The following is a 22,396-nucleotide window of genomic DNA, read 5'->3' on the forward strand; positions in this document are numbered from 1 at the left end:
GCCCCGGGTGTGCCTGGTTTGCTCTCTGTGGCCCATCAGTAAGTTGCGGCCGGTAACTGTTTGGTGACTAGCATGTCCGTAACAGCTGCGCCTTTGCTCCCTGTGTGATTTTTAAAGTAAAGACTTCATCGATTCTTTGTTCAACGACCTCCCGGACGATTGCTGCTTCGTGGTTAGACAAAGCGATATTATTCTATCTGTATGCCTGAGCATTCATCGCATCGTTTTACAGCCTCTTGATATCGGTTGTTTTGCGGTGTTAACGCTATCAAAGCCATTGTACAGTCGGATGGTCGGAAGAAAAATTGTTGTAATTCAGAGGAATGACAAATTTTCTTGTTACTTCTGACGGACTACAAGAGACTATATACAACGCGAGGTCCAAGTTTATTTCTAATGAACTGGCTCTTCTTCGTAAACATTGCAAAAGAATTATTCCCGATGATGCAGCTTGATCCTGATCTGCACCAACCTCGTATCACAAAAAGTATCGCTTCGTCATAGTGAAACCAATAAGGGGGAATCCGTTGGTGCTTGTATTCGACCATTTCAGTCGACTTGGGAGGTATGCCAGCTACAGTACGTCCACTAAAAGAGCGCTACTGCTTCTCCGGGACTTCGTCAGTCTCCTGGCCATTGTCACTACTGAGGCCGAGCTCGGACTTCTCAGGTGCGGCATGGTCGTTGGTATCCAAGCCCAGCTCGCGAGACTGTTGGACGATCTGTTCGAAACTGAGCTTGGGCATGTCGTGGGCGACCCTGAACGGCATCTTCCCTTCGACATGGGCTTTGGCGTAGATTATGTCGACCTCCTCAAGCTCACGGCCGGCTGTCTCAACATAGAAGAAGAAGCCGAATATCAAACCGACAAAGTTAAATAGTGCGAAGAAGAGATAAACGCCCCATGGGCTTTGGCCAGCGAACAGCGGCGTGAACATGACCACGGCAAAGTTGCAGATCCAGTTGGTGCAGGTCGACGCCGCCGCACCCACAGTACGGGTACGGAGGGGGTTGATCTCCGGTGGGTAGATCCAGGGCAGTGGCAAGAGAGTGAATGCAAAGAAAGTGATAAAGAGGAAGATACCGACGGCAGCGCCCTTAGCATTCTCCTCGCTCTCCTTGATCAAGCAAGCGAATGTGATAACAAAGCTGAGCCCCTGGCCTAGGAAACCAATCAAGTACAGGTTGCGACGCCCAACTCTTTCAATCATAAAGAAGGACGGGATGGTTGCAAGGGCGTAGACGGTAGCGAAGACACCACCCATAATCAGAGACAGGTATTTCTGCATGTGCAGATTTTCCTGGAAAAGCAGCGTTGAGTAGTAGATAGCGGCGTTACAGCCGGTGAATTGCTGGAAAAACTGGCCGGAGCAACCAATAAGAAGGCGCTGGAATTCCTGGGTCTTGCCGAATGTGAAGACTGTCTTCCAGCTTGACTGTATATTCTTCGAATTTTCCACGTCCGTCTTTAGGAAGTTAAAGTCATGAAGTACTTGATCGGAATCAGGAGAGGCGTTCTTAAGCTTAGCGAGAACTTCGCAGGCCTCCTTGTCAAGTCCTCTCTTTACAAACCACGACGGGGAATCCGGGAGCATCAAGGCACCAGTGGCCACGATCAGAGCGAAGAAGATCTGGAGCGCCACGGGGAATCGCCACTGGACGGTATCCGCGGCGTGGGAGATACCGAAGACAACCCAGTAGGCAATAAAGGTGCCACCAGCAATCATCGCACCCTCAAAACAGACCAGGAAGCCACGATTGTGAGCGCCGGAGCATTCCGATTGCCAGACCGGGATTGTGGCAGTGTTCATGCCATTTCCAATGCCCGATACAACACGGCCAATGACAAACTGACCGAGTTCCCATTTACCAGTAAAGCAGACCGTTGTAAGCAAGGCACCAACGGTCAGGACATTGGCACCCGTAAAGATCAGACGTGTGCGGCCGAGTCTCTCGCCGAAGAACATGGAGAATAATGCGCCGAAGAAACAGCCAAGCTCATAGCAGGATGTGACAGCACCGCGGATGACGTTGATGTAGTGTGTTTGCGCCGCAGTCGCAGGCTCGGGCATTTTGAGAATTGGAAAGGAGTTTACAAACTCGTCGCCGTTGAGGAGGCCGGCCATCATGCCCTGATTGTAGCCGAAGAGCGCGAAACCCATGACAGCGGTAAGGGTGATGCTCACCCGGAGCGACCGACCACTCAAGCCGCTGGTGGTCGTCCACATGTTGACGGTATGGACAAAGTAACAGCCGTCAGTTTGTGGGGAATGGGGTAAAAGAAAGCTGGGGGAAAAAGGAGTAAGGAAGGAAAGAGGATAGGAGCGAGGCCGGGAGGAATTGGCTGTCTTATATCACCCTCCATGGAGAGAGACTGGACTGAACCCGCATCCTGGGTCAGACCCCAAACGGAAAGTCCAGCGAGGCTCTACAGTTCTCGATACGGAGAGACGCGGGGGAATCCTTCCTCTTGGCACCTTGGCGGATCTGGGCGGACTTGGCACTCCGGGGCCATGACTAATTCGGGGAGGCGAGACGAGGAGAGACAGAGATTTCCCCATAGGCCCCACATGGGCATATGGTACTGGCATTTGCCGAGTGTACACTGGCCAAAGCGAGCCTGCATGGCTCCACTGCAATCTCCTATCAAAAAAACACCCAGTCTTAATGACGAGCATAGATGAAATGTTTACGCGATATCCACCAGCGGCAAAGGACAAAACATCGATATTCTTAGCTCGCGTCAGCGAAATGGCAAGGAAGAGGCGACTAGGGCGGTATGTGTGTGTGCCAAACGTAATGTTGAGACGGAAAGGTAAGCCATCTACGTAGGAAGGTTCTCTGCCTTCGGGTGTGGTCACCTAATATCTTAGTCTGGAACTTAGTCAGAATATTAACAAAGGGTGACTAGACAGGGCAGGCTTGGCCGGTGGTGGTGGCGTGCGTTTAGACACGGCCGTAAGCCATGTAGATCATGTTACGTAGGCCAAGATTATCCTCGGGTTGCGGAAACGGTCCTTTTAGTGTTTCAGGATTAATTCCACGCCGAGGAAGACATAGTCAACATCCTAATCGAAGGTAGAGAAGAGTGATTTCTATGTATACCAACAGACCTTAGACAACGCATAACGGAAGGTAAAGCGGGGTGCACCAAAGCAATGTGGCTTGTTCGTCCGGAGCGGCAGCGGTGCTTGAGTGCTGTTTGGGATTTCTTATGCCGCCAAGGCCGCCCCCATCCTAACGCCGGCCCGCTAATTACGTCAATCATCGGCGCCGCTTGGCGCCAATGTGCCCTCGGAAGTCTTCTTCCTCCCGGTGCGTCACTTTCGGCGTGCCTCGGGTTACGACTATTGGGATTTCCTATGAGGACTGAGGTTCGGACTTGGCAAATTGCCGACACCCAGCTGACTCAATCAACTCGGCATAGCACTGCCCTCTCTCAAACAGGCAAGATATCCGGATAATTCAAATGATCACTGGTGTTACTAGTGTTGTAACTTGAACTGTCTTCTTCCCCCGCATGCTTTCGTGTCGGCTATCCGGAGCTTTTGCATGTGGCATGGTTCGGTGAAAGGGGTTTGCTTTATCAGTGGAGAGGCCCAAACGCAGGAAATGCAGGCCAGATCACAACAAACATCAATGTTTGTAAAAGCAAACAGAATTAGCGGGGCAAGGTATTGATACCTCAAACATAATGGACTTGATTCGACCAGAAACAACAATCAAACGACACACCGTTTGAAATGCAAAAAGCTAAATTTCAAGTTCTTCTCACCCAAGCTGCCCGAGTCATGGTGGGGCGGCATTGACCTTGGGATTTCTGATTTCTACGTTGCATTACGGATGGGGTAGCCAAGAAGACAAAGTAACCAATTGCTGACCAGGTTTGGCTTGGGCGGCTTCTGTGAATTCCCACCTAGCCTTTGAGAGTACTTTATCCTCTCGGCTAAGCTTGTCTCGATCCTCTTCTGCATCATCTCATAGGACCGAATGACACTATGGAAAGACTCTGCATATTGTTAAATTACTACAGTAGAATCATGGTAATTCAGCATGAAACCAGCTGTCGCTGGAGGTATGAGTAATTCAATGCGACCTAAAAAGGTTGATTTGTCTAACCATCAAAACATCAAACATGGAAAAAGGGTACATTTACGGTTCCATGTTTCGCCCAGATTACCTGTGCGATCCTATATAATTATGAGGCATATTGGCGATGACTTAGGAGTACAGTCGTTCTGACAGAAATGAGGCGAAATATCGGGACATTTCGGAAATTGATCGGCTTCGTGGAAGTCAACGGTTGACGCATTATACCGAGACGGTATGAATGCATGAGAATCCGTAGAATTCAGCATTATCACGCGGCGAACCAAAACCCGTCATCACTGGATCATATCGCGTCCGGCATCAAAATCTGGATGGTTAGCATTGCCTGGCCTCGGCTTGCATTTTGGCATAAACCGCCAATTTGATTGCTGGTGTAGTATTCCCATGTCTCATTTGTCAGTCAAATGACCACGCAAAGCTAACCACGATATATCAGCAGACGGGGACTTGAACCAAACCTCTCTAGGTGGCCATCCTTCTGGCGTCCGCTGGTATTAAAAAGAGAAGGCTGTAAGGAACGTCGTCACGGCATTAATGAGGATCGAAGCCACGAAGAACAGAATAAAGATTTACGCATCAACGCCAGGCGTTTTAGAAGCCCAGTTTTCATACACCGTGTAATATGAAAAAGAAGACTGCCTCACTTGGATGCCTAAAGAGATCCTCCTTGGCCTGTTTGGAAGAGGCACGTGTAGTCGCTGTCCTAACACCCTACATGGGATCGAGTTCTGCCGCCGGGGGAGTAGAGACAGAGGAGCTCTGCCCTCCAAACTCTGTATTGAAGCTGCCAGCCTCCAACAGCCAGGAGACGAGGCGATGCAGGTTGTCAAGGAGACGAACCCTCTCCATCCAGGCTATATGGACGTCCCGCTGGGCTGCTTTCTGGTCGAGTGAAGTGCTAGGAGTGTAGAACGGGATCGATTAGGCTCCCTGAGATATGGAAAAAGGAGTGCCTTGGTGAGAAAACGTTCACGTCATCCTTGCTATCCTGAGAAATGCCAACGTGGCTCTTGGTGGCACTCGCTCGGCCGGCCGGGCGAGTTGCAGGGTGCCGCCAGTGTACCGGCGATGGTACTTGCGATCGTGCGCTTCGCCTAGGGTGCATGGCGGTGTTGTACTTTACGCGGTCGGGTAGCCTGTAACTATCCTGTCGGCGACAGTGGCCGACAGTAGACAATGGTATATGCCACCGCCGCTGTCGCGAGAGGGTGACACATGCTGGATGTGATACATGGAGATCGGATATTGTTGCGAGGTATATGGCTGTGTGCTGGAGAATGGCGTCAGTGCAGATGTACGGGGAGGCAGAAGCGGCCATCATAGGGGCTTAGGAGCTCGCTGTAACGTGGGTTGCCGGGAGCTAGGTCGGAGGAGATTGGGTAGCACGGTAATTCATGCCGCCGTGTACAAAGTGAGCACCTGGCTGGAGGATATCAGCAGCAGATACGTTCTCATTACTGTCGTAGACGGTGTTCTACATTTGCTGGAGGACTTGACCGATGTTGATATTGTCGTTCTTAGTCTGAACACCGGAAATAGGAGGATGGTGATAGCCAGGAGTTCAAGTCGTAAGAGTGGCTGTATAACTGATTTCGAAAACTACTGTATATCGCCAGGTTGTGTTCTCTGGACCATATTTAAGTTGGGAATTCTCAAAAGCGTTCGATCCGAAATATTGATAATGTCGTCTTCGGTATATTCATTTCTATATTTGGCTTTATATCTAGCTCCATGGCGGGGTCCGTACTAGAGAATGACGAAGGTTGATCGTCCCAGGGTCCTGCATCCATTTACAAGCGCGTCACTTTCCTCTTCATCATTCGAGTGATCAGGACCGGTTGGAAGTTCTGGGTCTTGGGGTTCTTGAGGTTCTTGGAGCTCGGTGTCAACTCTAACATTTGAAGACAGAATATTCCGGTTCCCTGGATGATGCTCTCCTATGGTCTCGCCGGATGTCCTCACTCGAAATCGAAATTCTGTCCATTACACCTCCTCGGGGAAAACGAACGCTGACATGTAAATCGCGCAAGGTTTTGGGCCCCTGCACTTGAAGGCTTGCAGGATCTCGCGATTAGGGTGGAAGAAGCATTCGATCAAGGAAACTCATTCAGTCTCATATCTTGCAGAGCACACTGGATTCGATAAAACCTGCCGAGATTCATCGGAGTCGGTGGCAAGACAGAGAGGCGGTATACGAATACTAGAAGACTCCTGCCTGATAAAGGGAAGGTCCAAATCCAAACATAGCAACATCAACGCAACTTATCCGGCATCAAGGGCAGTCAGCTAGTGCCTTCTCAGTCCTTCTCTGGACCACCCACGCCCCCAGTTCAGCCCACACAGCTTCCTTCTGAGCCCTAGTCATCCCAGCAGCCAGTCCACTCGTCGTCGTTGCAACGAAAACCCGAGCCCCGCACCAATCCGAACCAGGCATACGGCCCATATTCTCCGAATGATCCTGCCACCCATACTGGAACTCTTGCTTGCTAATCGCGCGCCCATGCCGTACCCTCCACACGGCTTCCCAGATACTCTTGCCAACTATGCACACGACCTCGGGTCGTTGTGCCTTCACCTTTGCTTCTAGCACTAGAACACCTGCGTCCATCTCAGCTCGACTGAGCATGCTCGCGTCGCGGGTGGGCCGTTCCACGAGGTTCGTATTGCCCACACTGTACAACTCTGGTAGTTTGTAGGTGTCTGAGGGCGGATGTCTAATATTCGTGATTCCCGACGAGTGCAGGAGCTTCCAGAAAAGGTTGGATGGGTGCGCATAGGCGTATCCTGTCGTTCCAGTCATGATTCCTGGGTTGACACCCACAAGAAGAAGGATTAAATTTGGTGGGATCGTGTCGCGGAGGAGGGACTCGGATGCGGAGGGTGAATGGTTTGTTCTTCTCGGAATTTGGCCGAGTGACCGTTTCGGTGACGCGGTCGAGGTCCTGATTTGGAATGTTGATGAAGATGAGCGCGAGCGGGTTACACGAGGCGGTAATCCTATGGACTGACTGGCCGTGGAGGATCTTGTAGTTGCGGCAATCTGTATCCTCTGTCGGTCGCGGCCAACAGGTACGCTGCATGACTTGATTTCCTCGTTGGCACTGCTTGGGTCGCTGCCAGCTTGTTCTCGTTTCAGGCCACCCGGGACCAGTTCTGTCGCTGGACTAACCATTTTGCTTGATGGCCAAATGGCAGACCTAGCGTGAAGATGTTAGTTTAGATTGCTGTTACTGCTTGTGATACCGGCAGTCCCTGCTTCAATTTGAGGCAAAATGTTGCGCTATTCTTTGTGGAAGAAATGGGAGAAGTCAGATGCGGGTATCTTTCGATCGGTCATTGCAAGCGTGCGCTCGGAACAGTTGTGGTGGTTGCGTTTCAAGCGGTAATTTGCTTCTAGAATAATCCATCCCCAGGGGTCGATGGGCTGACCCATGGCATTAGAATCCGGGAAGAAAGGCACGAATTTTCTTGATTCGATGGTACTGTGACCCGGGCAGTGGGCATAGACATCGATTGTGGGTCGGACTAAGACTTAATAGCAAATCCTAAACCCGTGAATGGCTTCCGATGGCAAATGTGCATTTGTGGGTCGTATAGTGAACGATTGTTAGGTATCCAATCCACGGGAGCCCGCAATTTATGTCGACATTACCTTACGAATACAGCATCAGACAAGGTCTATAACGTATTTCACATGCGAGTGGATCACACAACCGAGTGGATCAGCGACGCGAAAAACGCGTCATTAATTAGACCTTCCTTCTTTAACCACCCACTATGCCACCAATTCGTACTCAATCCTCTCGAAATTTAGTAGAGCAGGAGGGTAGGATCTTATTAGCTATCTAGGCTATTAAGAAGCAAGAAATTAGCTCTATACGCGAAGCATCACGTCATTTTGAAGTACCCTTCTCCTCTTTACGGAACCGGCTTAATGGCCTCACAAATCGCTCCGAAACTCGCCCAAATTGCTAGAAATTGACAGAAATTGAGGAGGAATCTCTTTAAAAATGGATTCTCTCTATGGATTCTCGCGGAGCACCCCCTCGGCCCTCTTCTATACGAGAAATGGCAGATTTATTGCTCGCGGCGCGTGGATCTACCCCAGTTATTTCGGTCGGTGAGAATTAGGTTACAAACTTCGTAAAAAGGCATCTAAACCTTTCCTCCCGATTCTCAAAAGGATACAATTACGAGCGTGCAAAGTGCGAAGACCCTAAAATTATCCACGAATAGTTTTCTCTCGTCCAAAAAACGATCCTTTCTTACGGTATCGATCCCGATAATATCTATAACTTTGACGAGACTGGATTCGCAATAGGCTTGATCGCGACCGCGAAGGTTATTACGAGGAGGGAATACTACGGTCGGCGACCGCTTTTACAGCCCGGAAATCGCGCGTAGGTGACTATAATTGAGTGTATAAATACTTTGGGGTGGGCGCTTCCTCCGTGCGTGATTTTTAAGGGCAAAGTCTTTATCGAATCTTGGTTCGACGGCCTTCCGAATAATTAGAGACTCGAGGTTAGTCCGAACGGGTGGACGTCTAATGAAATTAGCGTTCGGTAGCTCGAAAAGCTCTTTATTCCGTCTACTTCTTTACGTACGAAGGGGAAGTATAGACTTTTGATACTTGACGGCCACGGAAGTCATTTAACCCCGAAATTCGACGAAATTTGCGAAAAGAACGATATTATTCTAATATATGCCTCCGCACTTATCTCACCTTTTATAGCCTCTCGATATCGGCTATTTTGCGGTGTTAAAACATACTTACGCTCGGCTTATCAAATCGAAAACGCGTGCTAGAATCAATCACATTGATAAGCTAGACTTCCTCGAAGCCTACCCGTCCGCGCGAATTGAGGTATTTAAATTGGAGACTATTAAGACTAGCTTCGCCGCCGCCGGTTTAATGCCTTATAGCCCCAATTAAGTGATCTTAAAGCTCAATATTCGCCTTCGAACCCTAACACCCCCCTCGAGCTAGGGGAGTGAGTGGGATCCAAAAACGCCTTCGAACTACGTACAATTACAAAAGTAAGCTTCCTCAATTAAAGCTTTGCTAAAATAGCGCTCACAAAGCCCACCAAGCCCGCTTAACTCCGCGATAAATCAGGTTTTAAAGGCCTACCAAATTACGATACAATCGGCAGCTTTGCTCGAGAAAGAAGTTAGCGAATTACGCGTTGCAAACGAGACGAAGAAGCGAAAAAGGACTCGGTCTAAAAGGCAAATAGCTTCCGAAGAAGGCCTCTCAGTTTTAGAGGCCTCTACATTAGCAATGCAGCCGGAGCAAGGAATTATAGCACCAATACCCCGTGAGGCAGAATCGGCTCCGGCACCTTCACAACCACGTACGAGGGCCTTACCGAAGTGCAGTATATGTGGAATTCAGGGTCATAAATTGACTACATGTCCTAATAGAAATCGTTTTTAGCTTATTGAATTTAATGGCGTTTTGGTTGAGATAAATGCATTTAAAATTGGGAGGTTGGGATAGCTGATCCACTCGGTTGTGTGATCCACTCGCATGTGAAATACGTTAGTTGATCCGATTCATATATTATGTAACTTAGTAAGAAATAGCGGAATACAATACGGAGTCATGGATATCTCCAATTGATCCGATACATCAACGGTGTCCTCGGTTTTGTATGTGACACCTTATTTCGTTTATTTCGAAAGCCTGGGAGGTAAAAAGCCTCGTGCCATGTCCCCATTATTCTTTTGGTAAGATTCGGGTGTTGTTCAGCTAATCTTTCTTTGTATATCTACTTGAGCATTAAACCCGTCAGAACTCTTGTACTGATATTCAGACGAATAAAGTTGTTAGCTCAAAATGTGAATATACTTGCTCGAGAACAATTTGGAAATATTTCAAGCTGTAAAGATCTAATTTCAGGTGCTGGCAGATGCGAGATACGTCTTCTGCATCGAGCCATTTGCTCTATTTTGATGCAGTACTGCAATCGAGTGTTATTTAGGTCTCCGATTACAGCTTAGCCTTTGTCAACGCTTCGCTAACAGGTGCAACTTGAACCATCATCTTCCCTATGTTGGCACCGGCATAGAGATCAACGAGGGCTTGGGGCGCAGCCTCCAAGCCGCCAAGCACGATATGCTCCTTTCGCTTGAGCTTACCCTCAGCCAACCAGGAGGCCAACTCCTTCCGTGCAGCCGGGTAATTCTTGATGTAATCAAAGACGATGAAACCTTTCATCGTGATCCGTTGCGACTGTAATTATTAGCCCCAACATTCCTAGATCAATAAATGACCAGTGAACCCAGTAATGAAACTTACAATGATACTCATAAAGTTAGCGGGGCCCTGAGGCCTGGCAGCATTATACTGACTGATAGCACCACAGATAACAAACCGTGCGTCCCGAGCCGCTCTCGCCAGGCAAGCATCAAGAATATCTCCACCCGTATTATCGAAGAAAACGTCAATATACTCCGGCGTAGCCTCCTGAAGCCGCTTCCGCCAATCGGTATTCTTATAATTAATAGCGGAATCAAAGCCCAGCTCCTCGACTAGGAAGTGACATTTTTCATTGCTGCCTGCCAACCCAACAACCCGCTTGGCGCCTTTGATCCGCGCTATCTGGCCCGCAACCATGCCCGTCGCACCGGCTGCACCAGAAATAACAACAGTCTCGCCCGCTTTCAGTTTCCCAACCTCCAGCAGTCCAAAGTACGCCGTCAGCCCGGTCGTACCGAGTACAGAGAGCGCGTCTGTGCGGCGGCCGCCTGGAGGCACGGTCACTTTCTCAGTCTCGCGCTCTCCCACCAGTGCGTACTCCTGCCACCCGGAGTAGACGACGACCCAATCGCCAGACTTGTATTGCGAGGTGAGGTCTTCGCCCACGCCAACAACTTGCGCGATGCTCTGCCCGCGCATTACGGTGCCTTCCTCGACGGGAGCGATGTATGAGCGCTTGGCAGTGAGCCACTGGCGCATAGCTGGTTCCAGGGACAGGTAGTGCACGCGCACGAGGAGCTTATCGGCGGGGATATGGACGGGTCGGGGGACGAGCCTCACCCGGAAAGTTCCAGATGTCAGGGAGGGATCGATGGCCGGAGCTGGCGGGGTGGTGTAGATGATTTGTTTGTCGGTCATTTTGAACGCGAGTTTGGTAGTGCGACAAAGAAATTATTAGGAAAATGATTCGAAGAGGTGATATAAAGGGTGGTAATGAAGAAGACTGGGGTAGCACCAGAGATGCTCCAGATTAGGAAAACAGCCCCTCGTTCCTCGCTTCGGAAGTGTTGGATGGAACTTATTGATCGCACCTTACTGTTCTGTCCAATGTAATCCGTGCTCTTTTGCTCTGCACGAACCTGGCTGAGGATGGGGTTTATTTGTAGAGATATTGATAGAGATTATTGTGGTCATCCTGACGTCATTCGTCACAGAAGTATAGAATCAGTCCAAAACTCTTAATTCCGAAACCTGATTCACTGTAAGTTCCTATTTGCCCCTGAGTCCAGCACAGACGTTGAGAGAGGAGAGAGAAGTAAAATAAAGAATGTAAGCATTAATACGGACATCGATTGCAATCATTTCATCTTGTGCTTTGCGCATTTCTTTTGAAATCGGAGAACAATGAAAGAATCGTAACTTAATTCATTCTGCCTTGGTGATTCTTCGTTAAATCAAGGAGCCTCGGACAGCTTAAGATGAGGCAGACCTTGTGCAGTGCACGTAACACTTATTTCGATACCTCGCTAGTCTTATAAATAAGAATTTCGGTATGAACTCCAGCCTAATGGCCTTGAGAGTATAGCGCGGGTGCGACAGTATGACAACCAAAATTGAACCTAAATCCTACACAACAAAGGCACGGAAACAAAGTATGTGGATAAAGCAAACGATAGCACATGAAGGCCTTGGTTACTTTGCCCACTTCATTATGTAAAGGCTAGAAGCTTGGGGAGAAAAGAGGCTGTTCAACGATATGATTCGAGTAATAGATGGTTATGTTGGCGTGGTACATTGAAGGAGAGACAAGAGACATTGCATTAGCGACTAGGCAATGGTGAGCAGATGAGGCTTTTCATTAGCAGAAAATTGTGCGTATGCGCGCGTAGGAAGAAAAAAAGTAGTCGCGGTTTGTCACTTCTGGCTGTTTTTATGCACGCTGACCCGTGCTTAGAGTATGGCTCGTGCAGAGCAGTAAGGGTAAAGGTCTCCCCTAGGAGCTCATGACTTCTTACTCACACCTCTGCTGCGCTCATAATTTCACGGACACTGATAGCAGTAATACACCAACGAATTCATAACTTGCTGCGACGAAGAAGCCGCCGTCGTTCTGTTCGGGGCGATGGGAAAGAACAGAGAAGAATACACGAGAGTCGGCCCACATTACTGTATGCATCAAATCCGTTCCTGCTGGAGCACTCGCTTGCCCGATTCGCCACGAGGCACATTTTTAAGATATGCAATTGTTATGTGCAGCCGGCTCTACAAAGGCCGTGGCGCTGGCAGTCTCATAATGCAGCACGGTTACAATCTAGTCTACAAGGATAGACTGGACTCTTATATTGATCCAAGTCCTCGGGTTAAGCATGTATCCAAAAATTTCAGTTCGTGGTGAAACGCTATCAATGGACTACTACTATAATTTTGGAGTGAGAATGACAGTCCCGAGGGTGGGGAGGTGGGGAGGTTGGGGAGGCATTTTATTCAACATTGAAACGTACTGTGTTTAAAGCTAGGTGAAGATAAACAGGCAATTAGTGGAGGTCTGATTTATCCGCCTCGTCTGACAATTTGCATATCAGTGTCTAAAATCTCACTGTTTGACATGACTCTCAGGTTTAGAAAGATCTCGTGGTGGAACCCGTCATCTAGTCAACAATGCTGTATAGGCAGTTAACCACCAATTCAACGCCATCAAAATGCCATTAAAGTCTGATGAGCCGAATTTAAGTTCAGTAGTAGTTTGTTAGACAGTGGGTAACGTGCAGTAACTGCTTTTCTGTTGTATAATGGACTGTGACATGGGGAAAAAATCAAGTCTTTCGCGTCGCGGTGTGCTCACGATGATGTAATAATCCCAACTATGACACTTAAATTTTGACCACAGCACTTATGATTGAGCCGAAAGCTGAGCATCTGTACTATTAGGACAGATCCAATTGCTGATCAAGATCGTATCAAACGATCTTTCTTTCGTCCTGATTCTATTTGATCCTTCCAAACGGCACCAATCATGGCAAGAACCTCTGACAAAGACAATGCACTGAAACAGTTCCACTGCATCGGAATAGTTGGTGCTGGGAATATGGGTACACAGATGGCCATCGCTTTCTCAGAGTTGGGTCTTGAAGTTTCTATCTGGGATGTCAAGGAGAAAAACGTCGACCAGCTTAAGGAATGGTCCCAAAACAACAAGACCAAAGGTGGAATCTCCACATTTCACGACATTAATGAATTTGTCAAAAGCCTGGAGAATGAGAAACGCAAATTATTCCTCTTCTCCATTTCGCACGGTGACCCGGCAGAGTCTGTGTTGGGTATGATCAAGAGCAATCTCAAGGATGGAGACATCGTCCTTGATGGAGGCAATGAAAATTATCAACGTACCCAGAAAAGACAGGAAGAATGCGAAAAGATCGGTGTTCATTGGATCGGCATGGGGGTTTCAGGCGGCTACCAGGCGGCTCGCCGTGGTCCAAGTCTGTCCCCGGGCGGTGATGCGAAAGCATTGGAGACTGTGATGCCACTACTCGAGCTATATGCAGCGAAAGACCCTAAAGGCAATCCATGCGTGGCTCGAATTGGTCCTGGTGGCTCGGGGCATTATGTGAAGATGGTTCACAATGGGATTGAGGGAGGCATGTTATCGACCTTGGCCGAGGCGTGGTCTTTCCTCCATAATGGCCTGGAACTCGACTATGATGCCATAGCAGATATCTTCAGCCAGTGGAACGACCGTGGCGAATTACGAGGTACCTATCTGCTCGATATAGCAGTCGACATGCTACGCGCCAAGATGCCTTCTGGCGGGCAAGAGGAGGAGGATGACAGAAAAGATCATTATGTGCTCGACGAAGTCCTGGATAAAGTCGTCCAGGATGACGATGATACCGAAGGTACACCGTACTGGAACATCATGGAGTCAGCATCTCGGCATATATCGACGCCTACACTTGCTACAGCTCATTACTTGCGGGTTGCTAGCGGAAACAGAGCGGAGAGGCTGTTGGCTGCCAAGAAGCTTCAAATTCCAGAGCCCAGGCCAATCCATGGGATCAAAAACAAAGAAACTGTTATCGAGCACTTGCGCTGTGCCGTATATTGCTCTTTTTTAGCCTCATTCTGCCAGGGGTTAGAAATGATTACACGAGCTTCCGACGACGAGGGTTGGGGCATTGACTTAGGCCAATGCCTTCGAGTTTGGCGTGGAGGCTGTATCATCCAAGCAAATGGTATAGCCGACCTATTAGAGCCTGTCCTATCGACCGATCATCACTGGACAAACCTGAAGCATTCCGATGAAGTTGCGGGGGAGCTGCATCGCACTTTCAGCTCTCTGAAAGAGATCGTGGTACAGGGCACCTTGGCCGACCAATATCTTCCCGCGATCTCTGCATCTCTCGAGTATTTGAAATATGGAGGAGGCACAACACTGCCAACGAAATTCATGGAGGGGCAAATGGATTTCTTTGGTGCCCACGGATATGATAAGCCCGGTGTTCCTGGAGAGGATCCAGGGCCCGTTAGGAAAGGACCCCATCACTACGAATGGCGGCCAGCAAAAGAATGATTTGTAAAAATGGTGTTGACGATTGAGAAATTTGGCAAGTAGACCTTTGTCAATCTTCGCCATATTTTCGGCCGTGCTAGGCTAGCCGTTACCATCCCAACCTAGTCGGCGCTATGTCAAGAAGATCGTCAATCGGGGCTCCCATGTGGTTGCTTGCTTGCTTCATTCAAGTATGTACATTCTTAAGTAGCATTTCCTCTTTCTTTTCACCCTGCCCAGCTCCGGGACTTGTTCTAAGCCCGTTTATAGCTTCTCTGTGGATTATATCGTAGGATGTTTAACTATGAATCCTATTCTCCTCATTTCGATATAAACACTGATCGTCGTATCGTTTGCTACAAGGTCGTGGAAAGCAAAGCTGATTCCTGACGTCATTCCGACTGAACTCGGCGTTTATCTACAATAGACAAACCAACTAAGAGGTTGGTAAACGGGCGGGTATTAGCTGAACCAAGTTTTTGAAATTATCAATATTCCGGAGTTCTAATATGGGTCTTGGCAAAGTGGCCCGATGTGAGATCAACCTGTTCATAGGAACATGTGGATGACGGAATATCAACGTAATGGGTCGCATCTCTCAGTTGGCAATCCAAATGGCCTGGCTAAAAACCTTTTGAAAATATCTCATAATCGATTCGCACATATTTCGAACAGCTCAAACACACACTTTACAATGGCGGACGGAGTATTGCAACTCCTGTGCGAATGCAAGGTAAGACACCTCAAAACATGACTACCCAGGAGGAAACTAAAGATACAATCCTAGCATGACCCGTGGGGCAAACAAGGCAAAAGTTCGCTTGCTGGGCGCTTTTGGTCGCATATGCCTGACGCGGGAGAGCTAGACGCCTCAGAGACTTATTCTGAAGTCAGTACCTCTTCCGTCTATACACGATGAAGCAATGGTGTTAATGTCATACAGATGTGGATGGGTACGTATCCTTCTGTGCCATCTCGGATTCGTTCTACTGGGAAGCTCCTCTCTGAGCATCTCAAGAATAATCCCGATCTTGTTGGACAGTCGGTTTGCGATACATACGGACCCGACATCCCTTTTCTTCCCAAGGTGAAAGATAGAGGAAATGTAATAAGGATGACACCGGCTCTAACTATGTGCAGGTGCTCTCCATTGCTAAAGCGCTTCCGCTTCAAATTCATCCAGACAAAGCCCTTGCCGAGCATTTACACACGAGGGACCCTGAGAAATTCGGCGACACCAACCACAAGCCCGAGATCGCCATCGCATTGTCTCGATTTGAATTATTTGTGGGATTCAAACCCCTCGATGAAATTGCAGAGCTCATGCGGCTGAAGCCATTGGAGCAATTTATGCCAGCGCACAAGACCTTTGATGACGGAGCTTTACGACAACTATGCAAGACTCTGTTAACCTTACCCCCGGACACCGTATCAGAGGCTATCACAAAACTACAAGATACTCCTATGTCTGAGTTTGGAAACGATCACCATGTTCCGTCGCTCCTCGATCGACTTAGCAAGCAATATTCAAAATTTGACAACGGAAACTTGGTCGCCGCTCTTCTAATGAACTACATGATTTTGGAGCCTGGAGAAGCTGTCTGTGTCCCAGCCGACAGCATCCATGCGTACCTTTCGGGTGACATTATCGAGTGCATGGCGCGGTCTGACAACGTCCTAAACACAGGCTTCTGCCCCCGTCCTGACCGTGATGATGTCGAGTTATTCGCACAGGCACTTACATTCAAGCCACATAACCAAGGAGAGTCTCTTCTCCAATCGAAGAAGAGTCCGATTGGACTGAAAGGAAAGTCCAATGAATATGCGCCTCCATTCAGCGAGTTCAATGTTTTGGGCGTGACCTTGTCTCCCCCGGAAACTGAGAAGCACCGAGTGCTTGGGAGCCCCAGTGTCTTGATTGTTACTCAAGGATGTGGAAAGATGAATGTGGGTGATGGAACAGTCCATGATATAGGGGAAGGGAATGTCTATTTTGCCGCAAGAGACGCTGAGTTGGAGTTTTCGACAAAAACGGGGTTGACATTGTATCGAGCGTATGCCACGTTCTGATGGTATTTGATTTTCTGCTGCACTATATTGAACATATGGTTTCTCTGAGAGACTTCTCAAGAGTAGATCTATGATTGAGCGGCTACAGTGCCATTGCAGGACTCATAGATATTATCGGACTTCAATCTCTCTGCTTTGATTGGATATATGAAAATCGTTCTACATTACCCAAAACTGCTACATGGAAAGATTACAGCATTTATGCCCCTCAATCGCATGAAGCTCGATATCGTTTGCACTCTTGATAACCTGATTAACTTCTTCTGGGGCAAAGCCGCCCGACGGCCGTTTGAAGTTCTGAATGCTCTGTCAAACCTCATTACACGATTCCTTCTGTTTTACCATGCCACTCAATGTACAAATGGGATCCTGGTGCACTACACTTCTCACTGAAAGTCTGGCACCAGAATCTAAAGATGTTTACCCTCCATAATTCCGAGGGTCGCCACTTGCTGTCGCTTCGCTAACCAGCAAGACGTTCCCGAGGTCTGGACTTGTTTGTAATCGTACGAAACATTTGATGGATGAATAGACTGCTGACGAGAATTGATAGAAACCAATCCTATTTATATACCTTGAACTTGCGGGTTTGGGGTCGGCACCTTGGAACCATGGCGATGTCTAATCAGGACGAGTCCGTTCTCCGCCTACACTATTGTTGTCTACCCAGCAAGGCGGATTAGGGTAGAGAGAGCTATGAGCTCGACTCGTTCAACTTGTTATTTGTGCCCTATGATATCACGACGTGAATAGTATTTTCCCCTTGGCGTTCTTCTCGATAAAAGGCACTCGTTTGCCTCCGTTTGAATTATTGAATAGAGGAAGAAATTGACATGTGTATCTATTTTGTCTCAGAAAATGAAATATTCAACCGTACTGCATTACCATCACTCATCCGTGCAATTCATCAACAACTTCTGCATACTCTCCATCGCCTTCTTTGCATAAGCTTCCATTTCATACTTCTTCCCCTTCCCTTCTGGCCCGCCATCAAAGATTTCCATAGAGAACCACCCACGAAATCCAGTCTTCAACACCGCCTTCGCCACATCCTCAATCGGCAAGTAACCCCCATCGTACGGCATAGGTCTATAATCATGACTCCAGTGACCACGTGGCCTTAGTCCTTCAATAGCCTGATTGATGAGTGGCGGAGAAACCTTGTACGCATCCGAGATCTGCAGCAGATAGATTTTATCAGGCGGAACGGTGCGAGCGAGCTCATCCATGCTAGCAGCGAAGTTCTTGCGCAAAACATTATACGGTACCTCTTCGATGAGTCCGGATTCCGTCGTCGGGTCTGCCCATTCACTCCCTGCTGTCTGGAATGTGTCTAGGCACAACCCGACATTCGGGCGGTCGACGGCTGAGACGATTTCCCATACGTCTTTCCAGCCTGGTGCATGAGTTGACCAGCACCAGTTCTCGTAAGCCATACGGAAATTGTGCTTTGCCAGCATGTCGGCTAGTTCACGGAGGTCGGAAACGATTGCTTCACGGGCGATTGATATTTTGTCTGGTGGTGTATCCGTAGCTCCGATCTGCGGAACTGGTTAATTTTGACAATTCACATCGCAATACAAATCAATTCATACCTGCAGCATATCTGTCCCTAGAACCTTCATAATCTCTATCCAACCCCTTGCCCTCGTAAAAGCATCCTCTCTTTCCGTTGACCCCTTTGGCCAGCCCTCGAAGTTCGCAAACGGTTGCAGCATCATGATGGTCAATGAATTGGCATCGCAGAGCTTCCGGATCCCGTCGGCGACTGTGACGAGCGTGGAAAAATTATCTGCCGAAATTGAATGGCCTTGTAGATGTGCTGCATGTTCCAAAATGTCGGGAAATGAAAGCTCGATCGAGGTGAATCCGGCTTTGCTGATTGCTTCGAGTTTGCGGGGGAGAGTGTCATTGGAGCCGCAGCCGATTGAGCAGGAGGCGTAGGATAGAGGAATTTTTTGGACTGAGGCGCGTGTTATTGGTGCCATTTTGGGACTGTTGGATGTGTTATATAGAATATAAAGCTGGGAGGGGTTTTGAGGGTTTTTGATCTTGTAGTATAAATTAGTGAGAAGTATAGCAGACCTGCTTTATCTGCGTTCATCGTGACGCAAGTTTGACCATGCCGATTTTGAAGGCTACTTTCGTCATCTTATGTCATCTTTCCACAATGAGAAATCATACTGCCTTCTTATGTGTTCATTATTGTGATAGAATGCCAATTGATGATAACTTTAGCCCAAACCTCGGAAACTTCGTCAACGCCGCTGACGAAGAGTGTCGAAGATTACCCGGCCGGGGGAATTTTCCAACATTGGTCATTACATTACCAGGCAACAAAAGGTGAATTGCAGGAGAAGCTATAGCAAAAAGCATACGATAAGTTACAAAAGCTCAAAAGGACAGTGATCAAGGTTTCTTCAATGGGCGGCCGAAGTTGATTCAGAGATTGCAAACTATGAAGGATTGCAGTTATGTAAGGGCCACTCAAGCGAGGCATATAAGACGCAACATATCGGTCGCATGCCAGACCCGTCAGAAGCAGCTGCATAAGCCTTTGGACTGACAGTTGAGGGAGTCAGATCAGGAACTGGCAACAAATAACGATAATATACTCCAACCACTCTTCCAGCGGCTGCCACCCCTAAACTCTTGGCACCCCACCCCGCATGCTTCAGGACTTCCCTACCTAACAGCAATTTTCGCGGCGATCCAGATTCCTGCCGGAGCTTGAAGGCCTCGAGCGAGTGCCGCTGAGACCCGAGTTCGCGTGAGTTAGTCTTGCAAAATATGAATAGCCCCAACAACACCGTTTCCTCCCGCTTCTTGGGGGTTACGGTCGGGGCTCGATCAACAAGTTTGTCCACCTATCGAGCCCGCATCTGGAAAGACCATAAGGGAGAGATTGAAGACATATTCCTTTATTCAAGCGACCGATGTCATCCGGATATTCCTCTTAATGGCGGCAATAGTCGCGTTATCAACCCGACCGTAAGAGTCTGCAGCGAACAATCGCTTAGGCCAAGTGGCGTCATAATGCATATCAAGTTGCACGCGGCTTATCTCTTGAGGTCTACCCAATGCAGTCAAAGGATGTGGGCCATGTCGCTTTGCATGTGTGGGAACGACGCAATACTCAGATATCATATATCCAAAGCTTGCAAGGTGATCTCATGGCCCCTTGCTTCATTCGGCTTAGGTGCAAGCTAGTCTTGTTTATGGTCTGTGCGATCTATGGCTTGTTTGTCAGGACAAAAATACAGCTATTTGGTAGTTGGAAACTGAGCAAGAATCGAGATACGGGAACTTGTAGTATATTTTTCGATAAAGTAAGTATAACGGAGTTAGGAGCAAAAGAAAGAAAAGATGCGATCGAGCAAAACAATCTAAGTGTTTTCACATAATGCAAAATATCACAGTCTGAGTCAATCAGTGGCAGATCACAGTCTGCTAGAGACATGGTAAGGAATATTCTTCGACTCGTACAGATCCTTGTGTTCAGATTTGATGATATCCGCGCCCTAAGTTATGTGTTACTGTTGTTCTCGGAGCAAGCGGATTCCCTACTAACCTTTTCGCCAATCATGTAAACCGAGTTTTGAATACGGCAATCAGGGATGACAGGGATGACAGAAGCATCTGCGATTCTCAGGTTGCGCACTCCATGAACTCGCAGCTTTGAGTCTACAACACCCTGGTGGATGCTCTTCGACAGGCGTGCTGTACCACAAGGATCTGTGTAATAAATTATTAGACTTGGCTCAAAATTATTGAAGGGGTCAGTCAGTCATCTTACGGAATCCAGTCTGGCTGCGATCGAGAACGGCCCGGTTCATGTCTTCATCCGATTGAAGAGGCATCTTCCAGGGGTACTCCGAGACAACAATGTCCTTGAACCCAGCACCCTTGGTCAAAATATCATATGTCCAGCGCACACCCTCCCGCATGGCAAGAATGTCCAAGTTATTACCGAAGAAGTTAAGGTTGATGTTGGGCTGAATCTGTGCGTTCGAGCTGTTCAAGGTAACTTCACCCTCAGAAAGGGGCCGCAGAAGATCAACAATGCAGGTCATGTAGCTGCCCTTCTCGGGCATAGGGTAATGCCACTGGAATGCAGTGCTGAACAAGCCGACGAAGTCCAGCTCGAAGTGAGGTTGGCCCGCCGGACCGAAAGGATCCAGTCCACCGTTGGCAGCCTTTGCCTCGCGGTAGGCAGGATACTTCTCTAGGCGTTCGTCAATTCGGGGGAATCCCACGAGTTCTAGGAAACCAGAGCTTGCAGGGCCGGTCTTATCCTTCTGGTAAGTGGACAGTGCTTTGTCGTTCAGAGGACCGGGGCGGAGGACATAGTCATCCAAACTGTACCCATCCTTCACCTCAAGAACAAACGGCACAATTGGGTGGTCAAGAAGATGCTGGCCGACGTGAGGTGATTCCACAATGGGAGTGATTCCATGTTTAGCCAGTTCCGCTGTCGGACCCACGCCGCTGAGCATGAGAAGCTTTGGAGTCTCAAAGACACCCTGAGACAGGATGACTTCCCGACTAGCGTAGATGCTGATCTCTTGACCGGCTGCCTCGCTGATAACAGTAACACCGGAGCAGATGCGCGTGGCAGGATCGATGATTAAGTTCTTTGATTGAACTCCGTATAGAATTGTCACGTTGGGCTTGTTCTTCAAGTAGAGGAAGCTACCCTGGCGTTCTCCTCGATAGATGGTGTCAACACAGTGGGTCAGACCCTTCATCTCGCCGGAGTAGATGTCCTCGCTCAGCGGTTGGCCCTTAGAAACCCAAGCCTCAGTGAGCGCATCGCGAAACGGCTTCATCTCCGGCACCAAGTCGGCATGGGAGATCTGCACAGGGCCTCCGGTTCCAATCTTGCTAAGTTCGGCGGGATACAGTTTTTCCTCATCGTGGTAGGTGGCGCATTTGCGCAGGTACTCCACGCAGGAGTCCCAGTTCCAGTCACGGCCGCCGAAAGCCTCCCAGTCGTCGAAAGTAGGCTTCGATCCAGGAATCCAGGTGAAGTAGTTGGCACATGAACTGCCACCAAGGGTCTTTCCACGGGTATTAGGCTTTTCAACACGCTCATAGTCATCGCGCTTGATCATAGTTGTCTTGTAGGACCAGTCGTACTTGCTTCCACGTAGAGTAAAAGCTTTCGACGGGGTGGTAATTTGCTGGATCTGATCTGGGTTGGGGATACCAGCTTCAACAACGAGAATGCGTACTTCAGGGTTCTCGGCAAGGCGACCAGCAACTGCATTGCCAGCCGTGCCACCGCCGACTATGATGAAGTCGTACTCAGAGCCGTTGGAAACGAAAGCCATGGTATGAGATTTGGAATTTTTGGTAAGGGAGTAGTTGAATGTTGACCGTTCGAGTCTGTTGTGTGTGGATAGAGCAAGAGCCGACGAGGCATCGCGCCGATTTTATATTCCAATCTTCATCGCAACAAC

At 48.6% G+C, this 22,396-nt stretch overlaps 7 protein-coding genes across 7 annotated transcripts; 2 read left to right on the forward strand and 5 right to left on the reverse strand.

Annotated features, from left to right (window-relative positions):
• Nucleotides 1-599: 599 nt before the first annotated feature.
• On the reverse strand, nt 600-2,228 carry mfsA (glucose-inactivated glycerol proton symporter STL1; the record flags this gene model as incomplete). Its single annotated transcript, XM_022634500.1, has 1 exon — nt 600-2,228. The coding sequence occupies one exon, from the start codon at nt 2,226-2,228 to the stop codon at nt 600-602; it is 1,629 nt and encodes a 542-aa protein (XP_022485572.1).
• Nucleotides 2,229-6,382: 4,154 nt separating this feature from the next.
• On the reverse strand, nt 6,383-7,282 carry PENARI_c018G06341 (mismatch-specific DNA-glycosylase; the record flags this gene model as incomplete). The annotated part of the gene is made up of 1 exon (XM_022634579.1): nt 6,383-7,282. The coding sequence occupies one exon, from the start codon at nt 7,280-7,282 to the stop codon at nt 6,383-6,385; it is 900 nt and encodes a 299-aa protein (XP_022485573.1).
• Nucleotides 7,283-10,105: 2,823 nt separating this feature from the next.
• PENARI_c018G10142 (MDR family NADP-dependent oxidoreductase) lies at nt 10,106-11,233 on the reverse strand (the record flags this gene model as incomplete). Its single annotated transcript, XM_022634648.1, has 2 exons — nt 10,106-10,348; nt 10,415-11,233. 2 exons carry the CDS (start codon nt 11,231-11,233, stop codon nt 10,106-10,108), a joined length of 1,062 nt encoding a protein of 353 aa, XP_022485507.1.
• Nucleotides 11,234-13,328: 2,095 nt separating this feature from the next.
• PENARI_c018G05090 (uncharacterized protein) lies at nt 13,329-14,885 on the forward strand (the record flags this gene model as incomplete). The annotated part of the gene is made up of 1 exon (XM_022634559.1): nt 13,329-14,885. One exon carries the CDS (start codon nt 13,329-13,331, stop codon nt 14,883-14,885), a length of 1,557 nt encoding a protein of 518 aa, XP_022485641.1.
• Nucleotides 14,886-15,558: 673 nt separating this feature from the next.
• On the forward strand, nt 15,559-16,934 carry PENARI_c018G10486 (uncharacterized protein; the record flags this gene model as incomplete). The annotated part of the gene is made up of 4 exons (XM_022634654.1): nt 15,559-15,597; nt 15,652-15,753; nt 15,808-15,951; nt 16,005-16,934. 4 exons carry the CDS (start codon nt 15,559-15,561, stop codon nt 16,932-16,934), a joined length of 1,215 nt encoding a protein of 404 aa, XP_022485517.1.
• Nucleotides 16,935-17,821: 887 nt separating this feature from the next.
• On the reverse strand, nt 17,822-18,922 carry PENARI_c018G02418 (sugar phosphate isomerase/epimerase family protein; the record flags this gene model as incomplete). Its single annotated transcript, XM_022634505.1, has 2 exons — nt 17,822-18,475; nt 18,530-18,922. The coding sequence occupies 2 exons, from the start codon at nt 18,920-18,922 to the stop codon at nt 17,822-17,824; spliced, it is 1,047 nt and encodes a 348-aa protein (XP_022485622.1).
• A 1,452-nt stretch (nt 18,923-20,374) lies between these two features.
• On the reverse strand, nt 20,375-22,267 carry PENARI_c018G06442 (GMC family oxidoreductase; the record flags this gene model as incomplete). Its single annotated transcript, XM_022634582.1, has 3 exons — nt 20,375-20,455; nt 20,506-20,669; nt 20,731-22,267. The coding sequence occupies 3 exons, from the start codon at nt 22,265-22,267 to the stop codon at nt 20,375-20,377; spliced, it is 1,782 nt and encodes a 593-aa protein (XP_022485513.1).
• Nucleotides 22,268-22,396: the final 129 nt, after the last annotated feature.

This window comes from Penicillium arizonense (assembly GCF_001773325.1).
Source record: "Penicillium arizonense strain CBS 141311 chromosome Unknown PENARI_contig018, whole genome shotgun sequence".
Taxonomy (NCBI): domain Eukaryota; kingdom Fungi; phylum Ascomycota; class Eurotiomycetes; order Eurotiales; family Aspergillaceae; genus Penicillium; species Penicillium arizonense.